General features: G+C 37.1%; 1 protein-coding gene and 1 long non-coding RNA gene across 3 annotated transcripts in view; one reads left to right on the top strand and one right to left on the bottom strand.

Annotated features, from left to right (window-relative positions):
- The window catches only part of LOC133044701 (uncharacterized), a 98,023-nt gene that overhangs the window by 52,085 nt on the left and 23,436 nt on the right, over positions 1-22,502 (top strand). The window contains exon 3 of the long non-coding RNA XR_009690036.1: positions 9,868-9,993. This is a non-coding gene — a long non-coding RNA (uncharacterized LOC133044701). The remainder of the gene's footprint in view (positions 1-9,867; positions 9,994-22,502) is intronic.
- The window catches only part of MINDY3 (MINDY lysine 48 deubiquitinase 3), a 79,773-nt gene continuing 65,115 nt past the window's right edge, over positions 7,845-22,502 (bottom strand). For both annotated transcript variants that reach the window (XM_061126284.1, XM_061126285.1), the window contains 4 exons: positions 15,347-15,419; positions 13,390-13,477; positions 11,546-11,617; positions 7,845-8,859 (listed from right to left, as the gene is read on the bottom strand). In XM_061126284.1, coding sequence (XP_060982267.1) covers positions 8,710-8,859; positions 11,546-11,617; positions 13,390-13,477; positions 15,347-15,419 — 383 coding nt within the window. In that variant the 3' untranslated portion in view covers positions 7,845-8,709. The remainder of the gene's footprint in view (positions 8,860-11,545; positions 11,618-13,389; positions 13,478-15,346; positions 15,420-22,502) is intronic.

The raw sequence follows: 22,502 nt of genomic DNA on the forward strand, positions 1-22,502 counted from the left end.
GCCTTGGAGTATAGAATGAAGCAGGGCAAAGGCTAATAGAGTTTTGCTAAGAGAATGCACTGGTCATAGCAAACACCCTCTTCCAACAATAGAAGAGAAGACTCTACATGTGGACATCACCAGATGGTCAATACTGAAATCAGGTTGATTATATTCTTTGCAGCCAAAGATGGAAAAAGCTCTATAGAGCAAAAACAAGACTGGGAGCTGACTGTGGCTCAGATCATGAACTCCCTATTGCCAAATTCAGACTTAAATTGCAGTAAGTAGGAAAAACCACTAGACCATTCAGATATGACCTAAATCAAATCCCTTATGATTATACAGTGGAAGTGAGAAATAGATTCAAGGGATTAGATCTGATAAAGTTCCTGATGAACTATGGATGGAGGTTCATGACATTGTACAGGAGACAGGGATCAAGACCATTCCCAAGAAAAAGAAATGCAAAAAAGCAAAATGGCTGTCTGAGGAGGCCTTACAAATAGCTGAGAAAAGAAAAGTGAAAAGCAAAGAAGAAAAGGAAAGATATACCCATTTGAATGCAGAGTTCAAAAGAATATCAAGGAGAGATAAGAATGCTTTCCTCAGTGATCAGTGCAAAGAAATAGAGGAAAACAATAGAATGGGAAAGACTAGAGATCTCTTCAAGAAAATCAGACATACCAAGGGAACATTTCATGCAAAGATGGGCAAAATAAAGGACAGAAATGGTATGGACCCAACAGAAGTAGAAGATATTAAGAAGAGGTGGCAAGAATACACAGAAGAACTATACAAAAAAGATCTTCACGACCCAGATAATCACGATTGTATGATCACTCACCTAGAGCCAGACATCCTGGAATGTGAAGTCAAGTGGGCCTTAGGAAGCATTACTACTTTGATGGAATTCCAGTTGAGCTATTTCAAATCCTAAAAGATGATGCTGTGAAAGTGCTGCAGTTAATATGCCAGCAAAGTTGGAAAACTCAGCAGTGACCACAGGATTGGAACAGGTCAGTTTTCATTCCAATCCCAAAGAAAAGAAATGCCAAAGAATGCTCAAACTACAGCACAATTGCACTCATATCACACGCTAGTAAAGTAATGCTCAAAATTCTCCAAGCCATGCTTCAGCAGTATGTGAACCATGAACTTCCAGATGTTCAAGCTGGTTTTAGAAAAGGCAGTGGAACCAGAGATCAAATTGCCAACATCCGTTGGATCATCGAAAAAGCAAGAGAGTTCCAGAAAAACATCTATTTCTCCTTTATTGACTATGCCAAAGCCTTTGTGTAGATCACCACAAACTATGGAAAATTCTGAGAGATGGGAATACCAGATCACCTGACCTGCCTCTTGAGAGATCTGTATGCAGGTCAAGAAGCAACAGTTAGAACTGGACATGGAATAACAGACTGGTTCCAAATAGGGAAAGGAGTATGTCAAGGCTATATACTGTCACCCTGCTTATTTAACTTATATGCAGAGTACATCATGAGAAACGCTGGGCTGGATGAAGCACATGCTGGAATCAAGGTTGCCAGGAGAAATATCAAGAACCTCAGATATGCAGATGACACCACCCTTATGACAGAAAATGAAGAACTAAAGAGCCTCTTGATGAAAGTGAAAGAGGAGAGTGAAAAAATTGGCTTAAAGCTCAACTTTCAGAAAACTAAGATCATAGCATCTGGTCCCATCACTTCATGGCAAATAGATGGAAAAACAGTGACATACTTTATTTTGGGGGGCTTCAAAATCACTGCAGATGGTGACTGCAGCCATGAAATTAAAAGACGCTTACTATTTGCAAGGAAAGTTATGATCACCCTAGATAGCATATTAAAAAGCAGAGACATTACTTTGCCAATAAAGGTCTGTCTAGTCAAGGCTATGGTTTTTCCAGTAGTCATGTATGGATGTGAGAGTTAGGCTATAAAGAAAGCTGAGCACCGAAGAATTGATGCTTTTGAACTGTGGTGTTGAAGACTCTTGAGAGTCCTTTGGATTGCAAGTAGTTCCAACCAGTTCATCCTAAAGGAAATCAGTCCTGAATATTCATTGGAAGGACTGATGTTGAAGGTGAAACTCCAATACTTTAGTCACCTGATGTGAAGAGCTGACTCATTGGAAAAGACCCTGATGCTGGGAAAGATTGAAGGCAGGAGGAGAAGGGGACAACAGAGGATGAGATGGTTGGATGGCATCACTGACTCAATGGACATGAGTTTGAGTCAACTCCAGGAGTTGGTGATAGACAGGGAGACCTGGCGTGCTGCAGTTCATGGGGTCGCAAAGAGTCAGACACGACTGAGTGACTGAACTGAACTGGGTTTGTCATAGCTTTCCTTCTAATGAGCAAGCATCTTTTAATTTTGTGGCTGCACTCACCCTCTGAGTGATTTTGGAGCCCAAGAAAATAAAATCTGTCACTGTTTCCACTTTTTCCCCATCTATTTGCCATGAAGTGATGGGCCTGGATGTCATTATCTTAGTTTTTTGAATGATGAGTTTCAAGCCAGCTTTTCCACTCTCTTCTTTCACCCTCATCAAGAGGCTTTTTCGTTCCTCTTCACTTTCTGTCATTAGGGTGGTGTCATCTGCATATGTGAGGATGTTGATATTTCTTTCAGCAGTCTTGATTCCAGGTTGTGCTCATCCAGCCAAGCATCGCATGATGTACTCTACTCATTTATAAGTTAAGTAGGGTGACAATGTACAGCCTTGACATACTCCTTTCCCAATTCTGAACCAGTCAAATAGCATGTTATATCGAGTCATGTATTTTCTTCAATTAAATTATTTTTACATATTCTGTAAAATCTGGCAGATTCTCCACCAGCTGAGCCACCAGGGAAACCTAAGAATACTGGAGTGGGTAGCCTATCTCTTCTTCAGCAGATCTTCCCGACCCAGGATTGAACCGGTATCTCCTGCATTGCAGGTAAAGAATCCACCTGCAATGTGGGAGACCTGGGTTTGATCCCTGGGTTCGGACGATCCCCTGGAGAAGAGAATGGTGGGTACCCACACCAGTATTCTCGCCTGAAGAATTCCACAGACTGTATAGTCTATGGGGTCGCAAAGGGTTGGACATGACTGAGCAACTTTCACTTCACTTCACTTCATAGCACAGGAATTAAGATTCAAAATATTAAGTGGACTTATGTCTAGGAGAGAGTTGATAAATGCTAGCTCAATGAATAAAGTAAGTGATAGAGCCAGGTTTAAAGCCAGATTTTATAAGCTTAAGTTCAGTTTTCTTCTTACTTTATCTTCCTGGAAGGGACTTGGGTAAACCTAGAAGAACAATGGTGTATTGTGCTATTTATTCAACAATTAATGTTTGCATTTCAAAGAAGAGAATTATGGTGCTTTCACCAGTCTTTATTTAATAAAGGACGTGTGTGGTCTTCCCTTGTGGCTCAGACAGTAAAAATCTGCCTGCAACGCAGAAGACCTGGGTTTGATCCCTGGGTCGGAAAGGTCCCCTCGAGAAGGGAATGGCAACCCACTTCAGTATTCTTGCCTACAGAATTCCATGGAAAGAGGAGCCTGGTGGGCTACAGTCCATGAGGTTGCATAGAGTTGGACATGATTGAGTGCAATCATTTTCACTTTTCAAAGGACATGTGTACCTTTTGCTTAGCCTATAATTTATACCTTCCTATCCTTAAAATTCTGAGATATAACTGGCACATAGCATTGAATTAATTTTAGGTATACTGATTCAATCTCCCTGCTAGTAATGAATTTATTCAGATTTTCTCTTTCTTCATGATTCAGTCTTGATGGGTTGTATATTTCTAGAAATTTCCATGTCTTCAAAGTTGTGCAATTTGTTGGCCTAAGATAGTTCATAGTAGCCTCTTATGAGTCTCTGTATTTCTCAGTGCAGTTGTGTTTCCTCCTTCATTTCTGATATCGAGTACTCTTTTCTTAGCCAAATGTTGCCAATTTTCTGTATTTTTTCAAAAAACTAGACTTATGTTTCAATGACTGTCTTTTAAGGCTGTTTCTTTTTAAAAAGTTTTAATGGAGAATAATTGGTTTACAATGCTGTGTTAGTTTCTGGCATACAACATGAATCAGCCATAAGTATACACATGTCCCTTCCCTCTCACTCCCTAACCCATCCTACTCTATTTCATTTCTACTCTAATCTTTGTTATTTCCTTCCTTGTATGAACTTGAGATTCATTTCTTTTTTGTATCTTTAAGGAATAAAGTTAGGTAATTTTTTTGAGATCTTTCTTGTTTCTTTACATAGGCATTTATCATTATGAGCTTCCCTCTTAGAACTGCTTCTGGTGTCCCGGAAGATTTTGCATGTTTTATTTCCATTTTCACTTGTCTTAGTTTTTGACTGCTCTTTTGTTTTCTTTGACCCACTGATTGTTCAGTAGCATGCTGTTTAATAGCCACCTATTTGTGAATTTCCCAGTTTTCTTCTTATAATTGGTTTCTAGGTTCACACCATTGTAGTCAGAAGGAAAAAACGCTTGATATGATTTCCATCTTCTTTGTTGATTTGTTTTGTGCCCTAACATCACATATCCTAGAAAATGTTTCATGTTAGATTGAGAAGAATGTGTTATCCTGTTGCTTTTGGATGGAATGTTCTGTATATGTTAAGTCCATCTGGTCTGACATGTAGTTTCAGTCCAATGTTTCCTTTCTGGTTTTGTCTGGATGTTCCATCTGTTTATCAAAGTGGATTATTAAAGTCGCCTAATATTATTATAATGATGTCTACTTCTCCCTTTAGGGCTGTTAATATTTGCTTTATATGTTTAGGTGCTCCTATGTTGAGTATAATTCACAAATGTTATATCCTTTCATTGGACCGACTTTTCATTTTATAATTATCTTTTATTACAGTCTTTGTCTGGAAGTCAGTTTTGCTTGATAAAATTTAGTTACCTCAGGTTTTTGTCTTCCATTTGTGCAGAATATCATTTTACATCCCTTCACTTTCAGTGCGTGTCCTTAGAACCCATGAGTCTGTTGCAGGCAGCATATCGATGGGTCTTGTTTTTAAATCTATTCAGCCATGCTGTGTAGTTTGGAGAATTTAGTTCATATACATTTTAGGTAATTATTGATAGGTATGTACTTACTGCTATTTTGTTAATTGTTTCCTGGCTGTTTTGTAATTCCTCATTCTTCTCTTGATCTTTTCATCTGTGGTTTGATGATCTTCTATAGTGATATGTCTAGATTCCTTTATCTTTTGTGTATCTATTATAGGTTTTTGCTTATTGTTTCCGTGAGGTTTAAATTTATGTCTCTTTTTAAGATAATAATAACTTAAGTTTGAATGTACTCTAACTCCTGTCTTTTTAATATCTAGAGAATTTTAAGCAATGTTCCCCTTTCCTTTTTTGGTGTTAATAATTTGTCTTACTTCTCATTTTGTTTGTTTTTATCCTTTTTATTAGTTCTTTCCCTGCTCGCCCCCCCTCCCAAGAGGTCTTTTGTTGTTGCTGACTTTTTTCATAGAATAGAACTGTTGTCTCATGGATCTCTCCTTTTATCTTTTTTCTTACAATTGTGTGACTTTTAGTACATTCAGTTATGCAACCATCACTACTTTATAAAACATTTTTACTACACCCAAAGAAACCCCTATACATTAGCAGTTATTTCCCAATTCTGTTGTCCCACTCAATCCCCATCCTAGGCTCAGCCAATTGCTAACCCCTTTTCTGCCTCTATGGTTTGCCTACGGTGGCCATTTCACATAAATGGAATCATAATATGTGGTCTTTTACAATAGGCTTCTTTCTCTTAGCAGGTGTTCAAAGTTCATCCATGTTGTAGCATGTTTCAATAATTCTTAATTTTCAAATGGCTTTTCATTATATGTATATCCACTTATTTATCCACCCATCAGTAAACATTTAGATTGTTTCCATTTATGGCTAGAATGAATAACACCACTGTAAATATTTAAATAAAAGTTTTGTGGTATATATATTGTTTCTCTTGGGTGTATACCTAGGAGTGGAAATGCTGGGTCATATGCTAACCCTTGATTTACCTTCCTGAAGAACCGCACTACTGTTTTTCTAAAGTGACTTCACCATTTTATATCCCCAACAACAACTGCAGAATTCCATTTTCTTCACATCTTTGCCAACAGCTGTTATTGTCTAGCTTTCTTATTTAAACGTCCTAGGATAGGTAAGATGATATCTCATGACTTTTATTTGAATTTCCCTAATGGCTGATTTTGTTAAGCATGTTTTCATGTGTTTACTGGACATTTTTTATCATCTTTGGTAGTATCTCTTCCCATCATTTGGCCATTAACATTTTTGTGTGTTAAGATTTGTATATATTCTGGATATAAATTCCTCATGAGGTAATGAGCCGTAAATATTTTCTCTCATTCTGTGGGTTGTCATTTCATCTTTTTGATGGTGTCCTTTTATACACAATGCTTTTAATTTTGATGAAGTTCAATTTATCTTTGCTGCTACTGTTGTTTTTGGTATTCTAAGAAACACTGCCTAGCCCATTGTGATGAGGAAAATTTCTTCTTTTATAGTTTTAGCCTACAATTAGATCTCTGATCTTTTCAATTTTTATACAGAGCGTGAAGTAGAAGTCTGAATTCATTCCTTTGCATGTGAACGATTCTTTTTGCATTGTTATTTACTTTCAGTTTGTTTCTGAGATGAAAGCATACCTTTTTAATTTCCCAACTTTCTATAAAGTTACACATTTGCATTTAAGCACTGCTTGATTTCTATCCCACAATTTTTGCTATCTGCTATTTTCAATATCATTCAGCAAAAAAATAGTTCTAATTCCCACTGCAATTCCACTTTGACCCTTGGGTTATTCAGAAGTGTGCTGCTTAATCTCCAGACTTTTGGGGATTTTTCTAGGTTTGTTTTATGGTGTATGGTCTAGGGTTAAGTATCCCACATGGACGTGGAAAGAAAATGTTATCTGCAGTTGTCTGATGTCATGTTTGACAGTTGTCAGATCAAGCTAAGGTCCCAGTCATGGGAGTTAAGGTGCCTACACTAGCCTAGCTGGGCCTCCAGACTGAGAGGCAGACAAGCCACTCCCATCGTGTTTTGTTCAAACCCCTGAGCCATAGGCTTTATAAAATGATTATGTCATGAAGTTTTAGAATGGTTTGTTATGAAACAACTGTAAGAATAACAGATTATATTGTAGGCTCAATGTTTATGAATAGAATCTATGGTTTTTCATAATCCTTGTGGAATTTAGGAGCAGAGTTAGAGAACTAATTCTATTAATATTTTATATCCATTTGGAAATAAGCAAGATTAACCCAAAATACTGACATTTTACAGCTGTAACTGTAGTAGCTAGTATCACACTCCTAATACAGTGCTACCGAAAGTTGTTATATATAAAATTTGGGGTTTTCCTATGCTAAAATCTACTACTTATCATTGTCAATGTATACAAAAATATAAATAAAACCCCCAAGAGATTTATAGAGGAAATACCTGTTGTTGAAGGTAAAGTTCAGTTCTGAAATTCAAGAGGCTATCTTGTCTGCCTAAGTGAAGTATTTTCTGGGTATTCACATTTCAAATTGCTGGGCAACAAAACTATTGAAATACAGTAACTGCTCTCAAAAGTACACAGGAAGGGGCTTCTGTAACTCTGTCCACTGATGAAGACAGCTGTCCTCCAGGTTCTGGTGCTCCTGACCATCTGAGTTACAGAGTTCCTGGGTAGGTGCAAGGTCTGGTCTCCCTGCTGAGGTGCTGTGTGAGTCCAACAGGCATTTGTTCTGTGCTCTCAGGGCTACTGGGCAGACTCATTTAAGAGTATGTTATTTTGAGCTACAAATGTAAACAAATCAAGGGTAAAGTTAAAGAAAAAAAGTGTTTATTTAAGCCATCAACTAGGATCATAATAAATAATGCAATATACTAATGTAATAACAGATGTTCTCATGCATTTATCACATTTATAAATATACAAGAAAGCTGGCTTACAGGGCTGTTGGGACAAATTTGGAAATGTGTAATTGGCAATACAGTGAAAGTTAACAGTGTTAAGACTATCAAACAGATTCTCTTTCCTATCATTTTTTAAAATACATCCTCTATATATCTGTGACTAAATGGTAATGTTCCCTTATAGTTTCTACTTTTTATACACATGCCAGAGCTAAGCCAATTGTCAAAGATCCAGGTTGATAATTTGTTATTTATCAATATTTCTAATGGAAACCAGATTTTAGAAATAATGAAGGTAAAAACTCTTTTGCATTTCAATGTGGAGGCTGATGTATTATTGCATGCCAGAATCACTTAAACAATAAATGGTGCCTGAATGAAATAAAATCCCAAAGTAGAAGTCTATAAATAGTAACCTTGATACTCAATATAAAAATGCTATTGTAATATGATGTCTGTAATTTGGCAAATGACCAAATTATCTGACTGCAACAGTGATGAACTTTGATTAAAGCTTAGTTTTGCTAGTAAATTTCACATAAAGAATTTAAATAGGGTAACCTTTAACATAAAGCTTTTTTTTTTTTTTTTAACATAAAGCTTTAAAACAAATAATTTAAACATATCTTAAACACTGAAAATGTGTCTTTAATTGTTATTTACAGTTTATCAGTGATACCAGTGTATAGCTTCATTGGGTCACTTGCCAGTCTTGCATCCTTTTTTCAACATCTGCTATTACAATCTTCTTTATAAATACTTAGGCAAATCAGTTTAGTGAAGGAGAGCGATCTGTGGTCCAGAGTAATTCAATGTATGGCCATTTGGTTTGGAGACAGCGTTTAATGGGCGTGTCATCTGTCTGTAGCAGGGGGTCTTCAAACCCCATAACAACTGCGGTTCCTTCCACATACATTACCTATTGAACAGAAGCAAGCCACCGAGGTCAATCCATACTCTTAGCAAAGTCTTATGAGGGACTTTTTCATAGACTAGCAAACAGGGTACTGTGTTTACAATTCGGGATTTTAAAAATCACAAAGAACGTACTGTTTCTGATAAAGAAGATGCTATTTCTAATAAAAGAAAATTCATTCTTCAAATGTTGCCACCTCATTCAAATGCTGCCTTATTTCAGATAAAAAGCTGTAATAAAAATACAGCTATATATTCTGAGGACTTATAATAAAAGCAGAAAATAAAGTGCTGAATTTCCAGAACTGGAAGCAAGTTGAATATCTGTCAATGAAATTTTCTGTTATTGTATTAAATACTTCTGAAGTGCTCTTCATTTTGGTTCGGCCCAAAATATCAGGAGAAAAAAAGATTTCAGTCAGAAACAGAAATCAAATAGCAGGAAAAGGCTGATGGATAAAAAACTATGTAATTGATATGCAGTGGCAGGTGGACGTCAGAAAAAGGTTTTATTCTGATTAATTAAAAAAACTTAAAGTAACATACTGACAATGAGCATTTATAAGCACTCACTGTATACATGAAAGCATTGTCATTAATTTCTCTTGATATCAGGAAATTCTAATTGCATAATTTGAAAGACAACAGAATAAGCCTGCTGTGTTGAAAAGTATGTATAATGATTTTCACACTCAGTGGCTGATACACATGATTGTAATTATGTTCTTCCAAGATAAAAGCTATAAACTTAGCCTTAAGTTGGAGTCTCCTTAAAAAACATTTAACTACAGGACTGGATTATTTTCTATTACTAGGCCAGGTACTTTGGTTTTTTAATTAGGGTCTAGTTTTGATGGAGTAAGTTTACTATTAAAACCCTAAGTAATCATGCTTTTAACTCTCTAAAGCAAAACTTCTTTTTCTGAAAAATTGTCCACCAAGCATATAACAGGTTATCATAATGAACAAGAAAGACAAGACCTCTTCCATGAGAAACTTTTCTTGCTCACAGGGTTACAGCAGAAGTGCTCGGGGCTGAGTACCACGATCATCTCTGTGGCCTCACCAGCCTGGGCTGCCCCAGTGGGTCAGGCTCCCTTCTACTTGGCCAGCCTTCTCCTGCTGCCAGTTTCCTCAGGTATTTTTAATAGTATCTTCTATGCGGTCTGCCATATTTCTAGCTCAGAAGTAACTTTATGTTATACCTTTCCAGCTTAATGGTATAACACATGCTTTGCATTCTAATTCTTATGTACTGTTGTCAGGTTAATAGTTCATCTTTGATTTCTGATCTTTTTGTTAGTCATGTCAGACACCTGTCATGAGCATAACTTAAAAACTTACTATACACATATAGTGTGGGCAAGCAGATCAAGGACAGGACTGGGTTTCAGCAACTCAGCTCCAGTCCCTGCTCTGCCAGTGACTGGCCATGTGACCCTGGGTGAGTCGCTTAATCTCCCTGTCCCAGAGGCTTCATCTGTAAAATACGGATAATATTTGACTGATCTACCTTGCAGGGATTGTGTAGGCAAGTAACTACTTTGTGACTACAAAGTACCTTCTAGGACAAGGCTACACAGAATTTACATCTAGATGAAGTGCTCATTTACACATTAGGACCAAACATACAAGTTCTCTTATTGACAATTTCTATTTTTCACAATAGGTATCAATCAGTTATCCTCCTATGAAAAGATGTTTGGCCCTAATTTAGTAAAAGTTCTAATTTATATTTTGTTATGAAAACAAAAGTAAATTTTAGGGGCAGGTTTAGATTTGCTCTAATGCACATGATGATCTGTTTTCTGTAGCCATCCTCGGTATATCAGATACACATGAAGTCAGCATGGGTACTTCAGATTAAAAAGGCATGTTAGTCCTTATTCCTTCTAATATGAGCTATATCTACTATGACTCTTACTGGAATAAATGCAAACAGAGTAGATATATCTTATGTGTCGCCAAGCTCATTAATCAAAGAGGGTGAACTGGCAAGACCAAACTTCTGCTGTAGAGCAGGTGAGTACATCTGGAAGTGAAGCACCTGTGGGCCCTTGTCCGAGATTCAAGAAGGAAAGATCAGAGCACAGTGGGTGAGCCCCAGGCTCGGAGGGAGACACCTAGCCTTCGCTCCAGCTCTGCTGTTTCCTGGCTGCCTGACCTTGCTAAGCTGCTTCCTTCTCTTGTGCCTCAGTTTCCTCCACTGTAAAATGAGAATATGCAAGAATACTTAGTTCTTGGGGTGGGGTGAAACTTTGGAGAAAACAAAGTGCTGATGACAATTCTAGGTACATCCTCAATAAATGCTCGCTGTGATGGTTATTAATTTAAATCCTTTCAAATAGTGTTTTTTTTTTTTTTTAAATAAAAAAATCTCCCTCTTATCCCTTCTTTCTTCATTTAAGTGGATCAGTAACTTCAGTGTACTAAACTTGATTCTATAACATTTGCACATCAAGGGTAACAACTGTATGTGGATGGAGTTACCTTGTCACAGTGAAACCACTGCTCCAAAATTCCAATGACGCTCTCACTGAGTCCAGGTCTCAGATAAGCTGTGACAGTAAAGAAACTCCTAGAATAACCTCCTTGCTTAGGCAGCAGTTTTATGGGACTCAGACATTGTTAATACATACTCCTGTATTTTATCAACTCAGGTGAAGACAAATTAAACTGAGTTATCATACCTTTTCATTGTAATTTGACTGTTTCAATCCATTGTAGTGGTAGACAGTAAAAGACTCTGGGCCACTGGAACCCTATATTATAAATAACCAATAATTAAAACTGTAAATCTTTATTTCAGGCAATTTCTAACTAGCAATTGAAAGTAAAATGGAAGCTTCTTAATTCCACAGACTTTGATTAAGGAATCAGTTGACAAAGCAAGAAACTTAGATTTATGTACTTAAGTACTATAAAACCTAAAAGCTGAAATAGTCACACCTGGGGATGAGACTTGGCCCAGTCCCAGAAGCTCCTGGAACCCACCTTCCAGGCGCTATCTCTTCTATCCCTCAGCTATTCTGAGCTACTCTTTCCTGCTCATGTTTAGTTCATGCTGGGATTTGTAACCAAGAATCCTAAAAACGTAGGACCTAAAAGCTGCTTTTCCAGTCTTGTCACCAACCACTCACCTTTCTAAGTTCTGTAAGACAAGCATATTCCTCATCTTCCCATGAAAAGACCTTTTGTTGTCAGCTCTGTGCACATTTGTGATTTTTTTCCCCCAACTTCTCTTGTTTTATAAGATCTAGTTCAAATCTTACTTTAAGTTTTCCTTAAATATACTAATTGGACTTCCAGTTGTCTCAATAATTTGTGCATCATATTTTAAAAGAGTTGATATTTTTAATTGTTTTTAACTTTTCATGTCAAGAATCTAAGCGGTTTTTTGTATCCCACACAAAAGCTTTATAAGACATATCAACCATCTTAATTTATATATGAGTCAGTGCAATTACTTAGATAAATGATTTGACTGGATTTTCAGAGTTAACGTATTTTAATTTACAAAATAAATATTTTACTGCAGTTCTAGTAACAAGTGGTATAAAATAAATAGCAACAAAAGGTAGTGTAACAGCACTAAAATGCTTTGTCTCTGGGCTTAGACAACCTACACTGGATTCTGAATTGGCCTCGTGCTAGCAGTATAACCTTAAGCCATTTTTTAAGTTCTCTAATCTTCAATTTCCTCACTGGCAAAATGGGGGGAAAAATAATACACAATTTAGAAGGTACACAGTATCTCATGCATAGTACATGCTTATTAAATGGTAGCTGCTCCTGCTATTCTTACTGTAAACCATGCTGGTATCTGATGAAACGATCACAACACACCTTGCTAAATAATTTGAGGGAGTGGTAAAACCCTACACTCCGACAGCAGGAAAAGTAAGGGTAGGCTGTAGAATTAGCCAGTGACACAGACATGACTGGAGCGTACTGAGACTGGTATAGATGCTTTAACTGAGCTCCGGCTGCAGCCAGTGGAAGACATGTCCCAACATGAAACAGCACAGTTCCATTCAAAGGGTCTCCTTTAATGCAACTAAAATTCTCCTGGGACACAGGAGCACTGGTAGGAGTTCACACTACCTACAGGCTACTTTACCTTCTTTGCTAGCATTGAGAAAGTTCTAAAGATACATACCAATCTATTGAAAATAGTTACCTGAGAGAAGTTACCCAGGGGCAGGAGGGGATTAAGAGAATCTTTCTCTTTTTATTCCACATATTTCTGAATTTGAATCTTCCTTTAGAAAACAGTATCAATGTGTCTGCATTGGTGTATATACTCTCTTTCACCACCCCTATCCTTTAATCAAAATTTTACATTACTGTATTGGAACACACATGCCCTTCTAGCCTCTTGGTCTAGGCAAGTATTTACATAACAATAGTGCTTTCTTAGTCTAATATCTGCATGTTAGAACATGTTTAGTAGGAAAAAAAAAATGCTGAAACAATCATAATATGATCATCCCAATAGAAGAAAACAATAAATGTATTTCTTCAACTATGTTACCTGATCAGGAAAAAATTCTTGAAGAAATGGACCCAATAATATGATTCCTAATCCTTCTGGATCTAATTTATTCTTCATGAGATTTATACTATGGAGAGAGAAAAAAGAAAAACAGTGGATACCACAGGAAAAAAAAGCTTATTTTTTTTCTTTCATGATTAAATTACTGGTACTGCAACACATTTGACTGCCAAAAATCCTGAGAGCTGTTCTTTTTTAGACCCTTAATGACAAATACACAGGAATGACATCTAATTTGCCAAAACTTAGTTATTTTTAAACCAGAGTAATCTGTTACTATTTAGAATTTAAATTATGATGATGACTTTGGAATATTGTTCCTTATTAGGTAAAGTAACTTAAAAACTCAGGCTCATAAAAGCAGGCCTATAGCCTCCTAAAGGCACATTCCCTTTGCTTCATAGGTATGCCTGAATTTAGCTACCAAATGAGGCATTTGGGTGTAAAAATAAACATTTTTTTCTTTTACATTAAAGAGAAAAAGGAACAGTGTCAAAGGCAGTAGTACATCAGATAATCAAAAACATCTCCTGAAAAGGTTACTTTCAAGAACCAAATGAGATGGAGGCTTAAAATTCTTGGACAGTGTTAACTGAAGGTTAAAAAAGGTAAGACAATTCTCAAAGAGCTAATAAAGTATACTGAATTTCAGAAAGTGGCACGATTGTTGTTCCATGATCAGGCTGGAGCAGCACTTGGCAGAACCCTTACCATTTGGTGTCACTGAGGTTGCTAAAAGTATGTGTAGAAAGAAGGCAGAGAAGAGTGGACTGCAGTGCAGTTTAAAGAGTTTTAAAAATGAAAATGGTCTTCTCAGAACATTTTTTTCTCCATATTACCTCTCAGGTTATAAAGATAACTTTTTATACAGCTGACCCTTGCATAACATGGGTTTGAATTGCCAGGGTCCACTTAAAACACACACACATATTTTTCAATCAATATATACACATATCATAAATAAATTTCTCTTTCTTATGATTTTCTTAATAAGCTTTCCTTTAGCTTACTTTAAGAATACAGTAATACATATGTCATGTTGTGACATGAAACAAATGAAGACACAGTCATATTTACTATATTTGTTAATCCTTAATAAGGTCCAGTTAGTTATGGCCATCAAATATTATAAATGTGACTGGACCAAAGGACCAAGTGAGTAACTGTCCAATCTTTCAGCTATTTCTAGAAAAACAATTTGACTCAGCTGTGCTAACTTTAATAACTGCCTTTTTCTCCTTTCCCATCTTAAGACTTGCTAGTAACCAAAATTATCCGAGTCAAGTCTCTTTTGCGTAGTACAGCAATGTAAACAAAAAGCTCTCCACTTGGTAATCAGTTGAGAAGAAATATGGTAATTATTATTATACCATTTATTGGACTGGTTCAACTGTCTCTGAATTTCTCCTCTTTAAGTTGGAATCACCAATTATGTCTACTAAGAAAGGGTACCATCCCAGCTCTAGGTGGTGAGATTGAGACATTATTTCACATGTGATTAGTTTGCAAATGTTTATACATATTTCATACTTTCAAAGAAAATATAGCCAAACTAACTGAAAACAGGATAGGATCAAGTTCTAAAAACTGGGTATACCAATATGTTTTGGGTTGCTTTTGCTGAATCCTTTCCTTAAATGTTTGTTAGCTAAAGCTTGTTCACTGTCAGATGTACTTTCAGAAGAAGACAAAAAAAAGGAAATGTAGATCAAAGGTAATTTTTAATAACCTATATTTGATCAATATATTATGTATTTGATTAAAAGATGTGTCCACCTAACTAGAGAGATAGCTTCCCATGGATAATAAAGATCCCAAACTTATAGAAGTTATAGATGTAATGATGTACATTATTAATGAAGACAATGGCCACGTGCTGCAGTAAGAGTCCTCCCTCCCTCCCTGCTCACTAAATAACACTGTGTATGTATCTTACTATTCAGGATCTGAAACGAGGTCCAATGCTTTCATCACATCTTCTAGAAGTGAGTCAGGTATGAATCCATTATCTGAGAGAAAATATTACAGAAACAATTTAGATAAAGTTTACTTCAAGAAATGTTATTATTGCTGATCACAGACGCCAGTGAAAAGTCAGTAAGAGGGACACAAAGAGTTAAGGAATAGCATATTAAGTTTATTTTGGGCACAATGTCTATTATTATTAGGTTCTTTTTTTCTGTTAGTGTTCTTGAGCACAAAGGCAAAGATTTATTTTCAAGGTTAGTTTCAAAAATAACCAGATGACTTCTACCTAAGAAAACCAAGGACCCTTAAAGCCAAATTACTTCTTAAACAGGCGTACAAAGTTAAATGATGTAAGTTTTTTCTACTTAAGTTTATAACAACTATTTATTAATTAGGTATATTTTCAATAAATAATGTAAACCTTTAAATTCCCTTTAACAAATCCAATAATCCTTTACCAATAAATTCCTCTTTTTACAATGTTATGTAATTTTTTGAAAGGATGTTCATGATTGATTGCTATTTAGATCTCTAACAATATAAGATCAAGAAAAGATACCTCTTGATTTAAATCAACAGACCTGACTTAAAGCCAAAGATTTAATAGGAAAAAAAAAAGTTGGGACGCAGGGTAGAATCAAATGTTGATGAAGACTAGTCCATAGAAAATACTCCTTTTCTGGGGCTCAATGAGGATGGTAAATGGCCCAAACTCAGATGATGCTTGTAGGGCTGTCTGAAATCACAGTGCTTTTAAACAAGCAAGTTGTTGATTCCCTTAAATGTACAATGCTTGAGTTCCTCTACCCATTTACTCATTCCTGAAGACTGTCTTGGCTTTTGATCAGCTTCCAACACGATACCCTTTTTCAGGGATTAGGATAATAGTAACATCATACCCTTTTCAGGGATTAGAATAATAATAAAAATAAAAATCTTGTCCTCGAAAACGAGGTGTCCAAAAGTCCCGCTCTGTCATCAAACCACAAAATAAAGCATAGCTGCTCTTTCTGGATGTAGTGTGTACTGTCTCTACCAGAAAGGAAATAGAGAAGTTATGATTTTTTAAAGTCTTTTCGTAAACCTCATAAGCACATGCTTATTCATATGAAGACCGACTGGCCTTGACTAAAAGGCTGAGAATCATTTAGGATAATTAAAAATTTCCCTAAACATAATTTTATAAAGTGGGGGTTTAGAATAATTCCAGTTTGTCAAGTTACCAATAATTTACAATACAGAGAATAAAGAACTTGTTTGAAGGCACCTGTGAAAATATTCCAGCTTTGTAAGCCTAACTTGAGTTTGAAAGGTAGACAAAAATCACTCATTTTGCTTAGTTAGGTCACAGCTAAAGGCTTAGCCTCTCCAAATGTAAAACAGGCTTTATCAGGTCACTGGCAGACAGAAACAGTTCTGTGTTTATGGGTCATCACATGTATCACTCGACACAAGCAGTGTGTATTACAATATTCTTCTGATGCACTGAATGAATGGCAGGCAGCCTTATCTCTTCTTACTGTAACTGAGACTCCGCTCCCATCCTCAGAAAAAGCTAACTGGCTGTATAAGATACAAACAACCACCAGGAAAACAACACAACGACCTCCTTAACTCAAACATCATTTACCTCAAAACTTAACCATTCCGAAACTTTTTTAAGCGGCCTATCAGATTTACAGCTTGTAAACACGCAGCACAGCGGTGACTATAAGCCAGTGGCTCTATTTTTTATACATACAGTATAACTAGAGACTGGAGAGCATTTTTTCAATACCTCACAGACTTTTTAATACACCCAAAATCAGAAGAAGATATTTGGAATTACCTTTTTAAAACACTGATTTTGAAGTTACTTTATTCTTTAGCAGTCATTCATATCAAGACAAGTTGTTTAGAAAAAGAAGCCTTAAGTCTAACCAGATGAAACTCATGCCATCTAGGATTTAGTTGGGTGGTTCCGCAGAGAATATGGAAATAGAGACACAATGATAAGATGACCTCAATACCAACAGCAGAGGAAACCTGAGAGTCAATTTGTTGACTTCTCAAGCTATTCTTGCCTGGAAAATTCCACGGACAGAGGAGCCTAGTGGGCTATAGTCCATGGGCTACAGGGTTGCAAAGAATCAGACACGATTGAGTGCGCGTGCGCACGCGCACACACACACACACACACACAGCGCAGAACTGAGAAGCACCAAAGGAAAAAGGATTATGTGAATGCATCAGTAATTTAACCATGCGAATATAAAACAGACTTGTGCAGGCGTTCTACCTCAGAAGAATGGGGAAGGTGAGAGGGGGCACTGTGTGTGTGTGACAGTGAGCTGGTGAGCAGCTACAGAGCCAATATTCACATACAGTTAAGTTGTGTTTTAAGACATTTGAAAAGGAGGGGGAAAGCTGTTTGTTTATAAATTTAAAAGTTTTGCTTTTTAAAAACCAGTAAGCAGATGGTAAGAAGTGCCCAGCTCCTAGAGCGTGAGAGGAGGGACACAGCATTGGGCAGTGCCGGGAAGGAACGAGACAGTGGAGTGACTAACAACCTGCTGGGTACAATGAGAGTTCATGAGTGAGAAGAAGTCAGAGCTGGACATGAAGGAAAAGGAAGCACCCATTGTGACTCCTACTGGGAGAACCTGCGGAAGACAAGGGGAACCTGGCAGGTCTGTCTTAGCAGAGGCTGCAGCTGACAGAGAGCTGCAGGAGAAGAGCTGTGTCAGTTCAAGCGGGCGGAGGAGAGCTTGAGAGGAGGCAGGACCCAGCATTGGGGCTGTAACATATTCAAACCTCTGTAGACAAGAAGAGTAAAGTTTCTTAGGAACAGAGGAGAAAACCGAGAGCTAGTTATTGTTTAGTCACCAAGTTGTGTCCGACTCTGTGACCCCATGGACTGTAGCCCACCAAGCTTCCCTGTCAATGGGATTTCCCAGGCAAGAATCCTGGAGTGGGTTGCCATTTCCTAGAAGAAATCTAACTGAGGAGAATGTAAACACTGTTGGTTTTATTCAAGAAATTAATAAATTATTATTAAAAGTTGTACTTTACCTATTATTATTATTCATGATTTAATAACATAAACAATTTAGTAGAACTCTTAGTGGAGAAAATATGTGACTTTGGCCCTGAGGCAAGGTCTGGGCGTTTTCGTGGTTGCTTTTGCCCTGGTCTTCTGTCCCATGTCTCCCTGCTGCTTTGCTTCTCTGGCCCCTGGACGGCAGGGAAGACAGCCCCAGGACCAGCACAGGGCTTGACATAAGAAGCTGCTCAATCACAGTTCTGACATTCAATTATTCAAGCTAATCCTAACTTTTGACTTACATAAACTGCTCTGTTCGGGTACCATGGTTCAACCAAAAACAGCTTTGTGAACTGTACCTATAAGTTTGGAAAGAAATGAGTAGTTGATTTCTGGCCTACCTCGCAGAACCACTTCACCTTATGTGATGGGAAAGTTACAAAACAAACTAAACATGGTGCAGAGTACAGAAAAGAGTACTATGGTGGGGGTGGGGATCAAATTAGTAAGTTAGCTGTTTAGTTTGTGACTAAAAATGAAGAATTTTCTATCTTTAATCCAACTTCCTAGAGTGGACTCTATATAGCTAAACAATAAACAGTGATACTCAAATGAGAAAGTGGAGTTCATTTTCTCCATGGTAAGCTCCAGGAGCTGGTGATGGACAGGGAAGCCTGGTGTGCTGCAATCCAAGGGGTTGCAAAGAGTTGGACACGACTGAGCAACTGAACTGAACTGACGGTAAGTAACAGAAAGAGACAGCTTTTCTAAGATAACTGAACAAGTTTTGTTTACTTCTTAACTATTCAGATTATAGTCCTGCTAAGTTGTCCCATATAAAACTATATAGATGAAAACTACTTTATATAATAATTTTCTCTAATTAAAAAACATAACAAATTTATTTTCATATGTATTCCTTAGGACTCCATTCAGAAAAACCACCACTGATCATAAATTGTGTTTTCGTATTGACAATAAGATAGTCTAATTTTCCTTGTAATTTAGTAAAACCAAATGGAGTCTGCTACCTCATTAATGATGGAAAAAATTGAAATTGTAAAAAGCAAACAAATCTCCTTGTGACTGTAGATACTAAACTTTAGTTTTAGTATCTTTGTATTCCTGATGGTTCCTTCCTTTAAAAAAACAAAACAAAAAGAAAACTCGCCTTCTAAATAACATTAGGCTTTTCAAGTCCAGATCTCCTATGGTTGTGATACTCCTTATTCTAAAGGCATTTCTCTACACCTTTGTTCATCATCTCCTAAAATATTATGTTCGGTTATCTCCTGAAATATTCTGATACTTTCTGTGCACATTTCTCAAGAAACTCATTCACTTATAATTTCAGGTCTCAGTTTCTCACTAAGGAAAGAAATATATAGGTATCCAAAAGGGCTGAGTACAGAAAAGCCATATGTTTGAGGTGAGAGTGGTTTGTGATGGTGGTTACACTGGGATAAGAGTACGCTTGATATCTTGGACCATCAATTCAAATCAAAATTACACAGCACTATAAAGACCTGACTGGAAACCCTGGGAAGATACCCAGTTCATCTGTCAAGTCATCTTACCTACTCCATCCTATAATGTATTCCATTCCAGAAGGAAACTACCTCTCACACAGTGATTACTATCAATACGGGTAGAAACATGTCACCTAAAATGTCCTGAAACAGAGCAGGCATTTACATGTGTATGTGTCTATACCACTCCACACTCACTCTCCACTGGGATGTGAGGTATACAAAAGGCAAACATCTAGAAGAGGGGTGAGAGATGGGAGGGAAAAAACAAAACAAATACCTTAAATTCTTAAGAGGAAGGTACGTAACAGAAAATTGCTTGACTCGTTCTCTGAAATATAGCTCTTTAAAACATAAATCCTCTCAGAGCTCTGAGCTGAGCATCCTGTGCTAGACAGCAGCTTCCCACTAGCTGGCTATTTTACACATGATAGTGTATATATGTCAATGCTACTCTCTATTCGTCCCCCTGCCCCACCACCCTGGCTCCTTCCCCTGCCCCTGTATAAAAAGTCCATTCTCTTATGTCTGCATCTCTATTCCTGCCCTGGTGCAAGAGGGAGGGGATATATGTATACATAGCTGAAACTAAGACAGTAGTGTAAAGCAATTATATCCCAATAAAAGAAAGAGAAGGAAAAGAAAAACCCCATAAATCCAAGCCTTGACCATTAATTTCTTACCTTTGGCATCACTTTAGTAAATGCTACACAATTATTTTTCTTGTGCCTTGTCTTTGCACTCAAGTCAAACGCTTTGCTGGCTACTGCCTGCATGTAAATTGCTATTTCCTACCCTATGTTCACAGATATCACTTTCTTTTCTTTATGCTTCCATTTGCCAGCGTGACCCTCCCCCCTCAGGTTTTCTTGATGGCTTTCTAGCTAATCTCAGTTCACGTCCATCACATTTCTTTTAACCTTATTTATGTCAATCTTATTTTCATTTTAACTTGCTACAGTTTCCAAAAACTCTATTAAGTTTGATCCCAACTCAAAAGATACTAAAAGCATTTAGGAACATAAATTATTTATTTCCCATCTTTTCCATCAAATGATTCAAAGAGGTAAGAGGATGCTTATTTTTGTCACCCTCCACGACACAGTTCAATGTGCTACACATAACCAGTGATTCCAGTTGAAGCTGTTAACTTATTAATACTATAAAACTGATTTCATTCAGTGGTGGGAAAATATAAAGATGTAAATTACTTTCACTTCTAAAGACCTAGAATGAAATGTTACTGGAAGTTTAAAAGATTATTAATTCCAAGAGGAAAGAAATTTTTTTTTCCCAAGTTAATAAAAAGGCACAGTGGAAGAAACTAACTGTATGTAAACTCACCAGTACCAGCACCAATTAACTTGAGGTGTAGAGAGAAAGGAATCACATTTATAAAATATCTACTACATGTTAAGCACTGCAGGTGCTTTACACAACATTATTCATTTAATATTCATAAGGACTCTTAAATAGGCTATTATATGATACATAAGAAAGCAGACTTATAGACTGAAAGGTAACTAAAGTTATATGGGTTACCAAGATTCCTAGATTTGTATGACTGAAATTTTTAGAGATTAAAAGAGTACATCTCCAAGAACAAAAAATTTCAAGGCAGAAGAAAATGAATTTATAAAAACAACTGAATGCATTCAGCAGTTGATAAGGACTCATCCAAAAATGTAGGTTCCTATATGGTAATTTACAAGGGGATAGAAGGCATGACTCAGTTTTAAGGTTATCCTGGAAAAGTCAGTGAGTTAGTCGTGACCATCACCTAACTAAGGTACATAAATGCAAAGGTGATCAAAATCACCTAGCTAACAATACAGTGGAAAACAGAGTGATATCTAAGAGTGATATCTGTCTATCTATCAATGAACTTTTCAAAACAACCTTTGTTAGTGTGCTAGAGAAGCTAAGATCTGGCTCAAAAACAAACCATAAAGATGGTTTTTCTTCTGTATTTCCTTGCACAATTACACAGAAATATTCTGGGGAGTGATGTCAGCAAGATGGAGGGCTTGGAGACCCCAACTCATGTCTCCCACACAAAAACCCAACAAAACAACTACAAACAGAAGAAAACAGCGCAAGGATAGCACTGGGCTATGAAGCAGCAGCAAAAACCCCACGGAGTTCCGAAACAGATTGAGGATAGTGGTGTAGAAAAGTACACCACTTTTTAAGAAGTATCTGTGTCTACCCATCCCCCTGACACCAGGAGGGTTGCCCTGGGAGGAAGTTCACCAGCTGGGGGAAAAGGAAAACCCCTGCAAGCCTCCCCAACAGTTGGGGGGGCGGCCACGTGCCGCCCCTGCTGCAATGGTCTCCTACTGTCTTCATCAATGCTGCTCTTGCATCTCCTCCCAGAAGGTCTAGTCCCCCAGGTGCCCTGCCCTGTTTTTAGGTGCTGACCTAAAACAGTCACACACATCAATGGAACAAATAGAGTCCAGACATAAACCTACACATTAATGGTCAATTAACTTACAACACAGGAGTTGTGATATACAATGAATAAAGACCAGTCTCTTCAACAAGTGGTACTGGGAAAACTGGACCACTTG

Source organism: Dama dama, chromosome 23 (genome assembly GCF_033118175.1).
Source record: "Dama dama isolate Ldn47 chromosome 23, ASM3311817v1, whole genome shotgun sequence".
Classification (NCBI taxonomy): Eukaryota; Metazoa; Chordata; class Mammalia; order Artiodactyla; family Cervidae; genus Dama; species Dama dama.